Source organism: Condylura cristata, unplaced genomic scaffold, assembly GCF_000260355.1.
Source record: "Condylura cristata isolate star-nosed mole 26May11 unplaced genomic scaffold, ConCri1.0 scaffold00011, whole genome shotgun sequence".
Taxonomy (NCBI): Eukaryota; Metazoa; Chordata; class Mammalia; order Eulipotyphla; family Talpidae; genus Condylura; species Condylura cristata.
The window spans coordinates 21,016,464-21,021,274 of record NW_004567112.1 but is presented as its reverse complement, the minus strand read 5'-3'; the positions used below and the strand labels follow the sequence as shown (position 1 = coordinate 21,021,274).

The 4,811-nt window shown below is 51.7% G+C and overlaps 1 protein-coding gene across 1 annotated transcript in view; it reads right to left on the bottom strand.

The window, feature by feature from the left end:
• Nucleotides 1-568: 568 nt before the first annotated feature.
• Nucleotides 569-4,811, bottom strand: part of TLL2 (tolloid-like 2) — a 104,849-nt gene continuing 100,606 nt past the window's right edge. Inside the window, exons 21-22 of the mRNA XM_004681026.2 lie at nucleotides 3,860-4,110; nucleotides 569-2,164 (exon numbers count right to left, since the gene is read on the bottom strand). Of these exons, the coding sequence (XP_004681083.1) occupies nucleotides 2,030-2,164; nucleotides 3,860-4,110 (386 nt within the window). The 3' untranslated portion in view covers nucleotides 569-2,029. The remainder of the gene's footprint in view (nucleotides 2,165-3,859; nucleotides 4,111-4,811) is intronic.

Sequence of the window (4,811 nt, the reverse complement as noted above, 5' to 3'; positions counted from 1 at the left end):
ACGAGTGCGGTAAATGCTAAGGCAGAATCGATTTCGTCTCTGACTCCCTCTCAATTTTCTAGGGAATTTGTTTATCTTGTTCAGCCTTCTGAAGGTTGGAGCTACAGATTGTTCACGTCCTTGAAGAGAGAGCCTTCACTGCCGCCCAAGGCTTCCTGATTTTAGCCTCAGCTTGGACAGATGGAGAAACTATAACCCCAGAAAATACAAAAAACAACAACAAAAAGAACCCCAAGAGATGCAAAATACCTTAACAGGCCTGTGAGAGCTGAACCGCCAGACCGACTGTTCCATTGGCTGAATCAAAGAGCCCCTATATCACACTATGAGAATGTAGGCTGAACCTCCTTCCTGGTCCAGGAGAGACTGAGAAAGCTTGGTGAAGGAGACTCAAGGACTGCAGGGCGTTGTCGTGCACTCCACAAAGCTTACGGCACTCGTCACACTGCATTGATTAAGGCTCTGACAGCTGGCCCTTTACATACATACATTTATACAGACATATATTATTATTAATAACAATACTTTGATTTTTTTCTGTTTTAAGGAAAAAATATCCCCACGCATTTTTACTTTTCTTTGTATTTTTCTTCTTCATTTTTTTAAACTCCCAACAATCATTGTAATTAGACACAGTCCTCTGGGGGTGTATGTTGATCTTTAAAAAATATAACCTTTTCTCTTTTTGCAAATACTTTGTTGAAAATGATGTTGATTCATCCCAAAGGAATTCTGGTACTTGGGAGCATCTGGGCTCTCGTTGCGATGTCCTGTGTTCAATAACAAGCAAACAGGACTTACGGTTATGTAAACATTATTTTAAAATTATTCCAACATAAATACTCTTTTAAAGCTAACATACCACAGCTTTTAGCTCATAATGCCCATAGATGCCTTAATGAAATGCCATTCAAAACTACCTCACTGTTTAAAGTACAACTGGAGGTTCTAAAGTCATGTAAACAATATCCTCTAGACTTCTCAAAAACAAGTGCCAAGTGTTGTGAATTCTGATTGCAAGTTGGTGATTGATACTCGTTCATCTGAGCAAAGTTACCGATGCACACATAAATGTGACTGGGCGTTAGTCCTAGGTTGACTTGTTCTATGAGGTGATGAATCTTACGTTACTTAAAGTTAGCCAGCAGTCACCCCACAGGGCACCCGAGCCGGTCCCTCAGATGTCTTTGCACATCTTGCGGATGCAGCTTGCCGTGGCTGGCGAGGAATCACGGTTCACCACAGCAAATGTCTCCGAAGCTGGAGGGAGAAGTATTCTTCTAAAGGCCCTGGGATCCCAAACACAGGTGGAGCCGTCTCAGGGTCAGCGAGGAGGTGTCTCAGGAGGAAGCAGGATGCTGGCGCCTGTCTCGGGAAGCTCGGGACTCGCACCAGCCGCTCTGGGGAGGCCTCACTGCGATGCCTTTGACCCAGAGCAATGAGGGTGGGCAGGGCCGGAGGGGTGAGGAGCGCTGGTGATGCAGAGAAATACCTGAGAGTGACTCTCCCACTCACACTCCCTCCGAGCACCTCTTGCTCTGATGGCCGCATTCTCAGGTTTCCTGGCGGAGAGAAAGCGCAGATCTTCAGCCAACACTATGAGCAACAAATCACCTACGGTTACACTTTTCCTCTCACTGTCAGTGTGGACGAAAACAGCCCGAGCTCCAGGCACCATCACCATCACCGTCACAGCGCCTGGCTACGGGAGCTGGTTCGAAACAGAAATGACCGACCGGAGGGCGCCTCTCGCCCCCTAGGATCAAGGAACAAGAGTGGGGGTGAACCAGCAAGGACTGAATGAGCAGCGACTTCAAGGCTTCATCTCTGAGTGTCCCCGGCTGAAATGTCGCTTCCAGAATCAAAGGAACATCTCTCTCCTCCATGTTGGCCAAACGTCAGCAAATACATACCTCCAAGTATTTTAAGTTTGGTTGGAGAAAAATACTGTACATTGTTTTAGGGCAGATTCACAAGGTGCAATTGTTTGAAAAACATTCTCAGTTCCTGTCTTTCAGGACCAGCGGTGTTACTTCTTCATGTGCAGGGCGTCCTGGAACTTGGTGCTGGTGTATCGGGCGTGAAAGCCTTTCTTGTTGATGGTGTCATCGGTGTGGAATCGAATCATCAGTGAATCCCCTGCAGAGTAGATTTCTTCCAACGGCTGCAGAAGGGAGGAAGGAAAAGCAGGGAGACATTAGTCAGCTGGTTGTGGCTGGAGTTTTAAAAAAGGAGGATGAGCCCCAGCCTCACACCCTGCTGGCCAGCACCATTCCTGCACCAGACTCTGAAGGCATCGAGACGAGCTCTTTTCCAAAGAGCAGCATCACAAGTCCTACCCCAGACAACTCCCACCCCACACCTTCCAGGACAACCCCAGACATGCAGACCATATGCACCTATTATTTGCCATGCGGTACATGGGCCAGGCACTGCTGTAGGTACTCTGAGAGCGTATCTCACGCTCTCTTTCCAACAACTTAGTAGGGCAGGTGGAAGCTCCATTTTATGCTTGAGGAAGCTGAGACTCGCTCACACAGGGAAGCAGGGCCCAAGCTCAGGTCCTGCTGACTGTAAAGCATGCACCAGAGCCACCCAGTTCAAGGTCACCTTTGTGTGTCTCTCAGGACCCCTAAATTAAAGACCACTTCTCAGGCCTATGTCCTGTCCCAAGCACAAAATGTGGGGGAGTCACAGAAGGCTAGGGTGAGTGGGCATCAGGGTCTGAGGCCGCTGCTGCAGATTCCGTGGTCTTCAGTGCTCAGGACCCTGCGAGGTCTTTCTCCACGTGTGGGCCCTGCCATTTGAAGGACTTTACAGGGACACCCCATTTTATCACAACTCCCAGATACTGCACATTTTGCAAATGGAAACTTTGTGCACCCTGTGTCAGGCAGGTGCACGGCAGGTGCTCACGTTTTGTCTCTGTCAGGTTTGATTAAGACATGTACTTTGTTTCTAGATATGCCGCTTTTGCACACTTAATGGCCTACAGCAGAATGGAAACATACTTGTATCTGTCCTGGGAAACCAAAAACGGGGCGCTACCGACTTTTTCACAGTGGGCTGGCCCCCAACCTGTATCTGAGGTGCCTGTGTCTGCATCTGAGGCACCACTGCTTACCTCGGGTTTTTTCACTCTTTCTTTGGGGTCTGGGGAAGCGAAGATGAAGGGAAGATGAAGGGACTGAGAAACATGGGTTTTAATTGCTTAGCACATGAAGCATTAGTGACTGCAAAGTGACTTCGTGTAAGGCCAGCTGATAGCAGGGAACTCTGAGTGGCTGCTCTAGTGTAAAGACTTGGGGGTGAGGGGGAGCTGAATGTGGGCAGCCCCCATCATGGCGCCACCATCTAGGGCCCAGAAGCGGCACTGACAGGTGCACTCGTGTTCACTGAGCACCTGTGCCGGGTGCTGGGGAAAGAGTGAACAAAACAAGTCTTCCTGTGGTAATGAGAGAGATGGCGATGACCTTGGGAATGACTCGCTGTCTTCATAGGCATTTAGCTTTGCTGGGGGGTGGGGGGACTGAATGTATGGAATCCATCAAAGTATGATTAAACGATCTTAAAAGCTTGAGGCCAAATAAAAACAGAGGTGGTGAGAGAGCCCTTTGCAAAATAGGAGCAAGGACCCAGGAGGGCGATGCTCCCCTGCCGCTGGCCTAGTACCAGGGCTCCATGAACTGGCCCAGGCTTCCTCCCAGCACCTCGGGGACTCCTCCTCTCCCCTCCCCCTCTTTGCTCCAGGCAGCCTCCTGTCTGTTGCCTGTGACTGGCAGGGTAGCTGGGACTGAGCCCAGTGGGCCTGTTAGCACTGAATCCCGGCTTTGCCCGGCCCCGGCACCCCAAGACTCACCCCCGACCCACAGAAGCGGCCGAGCCGGGGCGCCGTGCTGTCATAGCCGTCGAAGGCCTCCATGTAGTCGTAGCCACAGTCAGCCTCCTCCTCCACTTCAAAGGTGCGGAATATCAGCTCCACGCCATAGCCGTCCTCTGCCACGATCACCCAGTCACAGTGGGCCTGGCTCGGGTAGTTATTGTCCCCGAACTGGGCGTGCGAGTAGAGCTCTCTGGTGTGCACTTCTGCCTTCAGCCTGCCCCCGCACTCTGGAGCAGAGAGAGAACCACGACTCCCTGGGCACAGGGAACCCCCTACACCCCCATGGGGGCTCCTCTCCTCACACCCCCTCTTGGGCCGCTTTCTCTACAGAGCCCGGTGCGGGCTCAGTCGTAGAGGCTGGGCAAGCAGAGCATCCCGTACAGATTGGCCCCTAGGAGCCAAGAGCCGGGGGGCCACAGAAGGGAGGCACTTGGACTGCAGCACCCAGGATGGAGGCTCCCAGCCAGCCCATGGTGCTGTCATGATAACATTGGCCACCAGAGGGCACCAAAAGCACATCAGCGCCGCAGTTAGTGCTCAGGCCTGAAAACCTCAGAAAGACTTGACTTGCTCTCTTGACTACAGGCCAGTTTTGAGAGGCCACAGGTAGGTGAACCCCAAGCTTTGGGCTTGTGTTACCCTGGGCTTCTGGGGTTTTGACTAGAACAGTAACCCTGGTTGGCCTGGGCCCGATACTGGCTGTGTGGGTTGCTAGAGAACACAACATAAGTGGATACATGAGACTTAAGACAGGGTTTAAAAAGCACCAGACGGCCCTCCCTGGTGGCGCAGCGAGTTAAAGCACTGCACTGAGAAGCTAAAGCCACTTCCGCACGAGTTCCATCCCAGGCCTGCCCCGGAGGTGACCACATGGCGTGGCAGACCTCGCCTGACCCGCTCGCTGCTCCCCTCAGCAGTGTACTTCGTC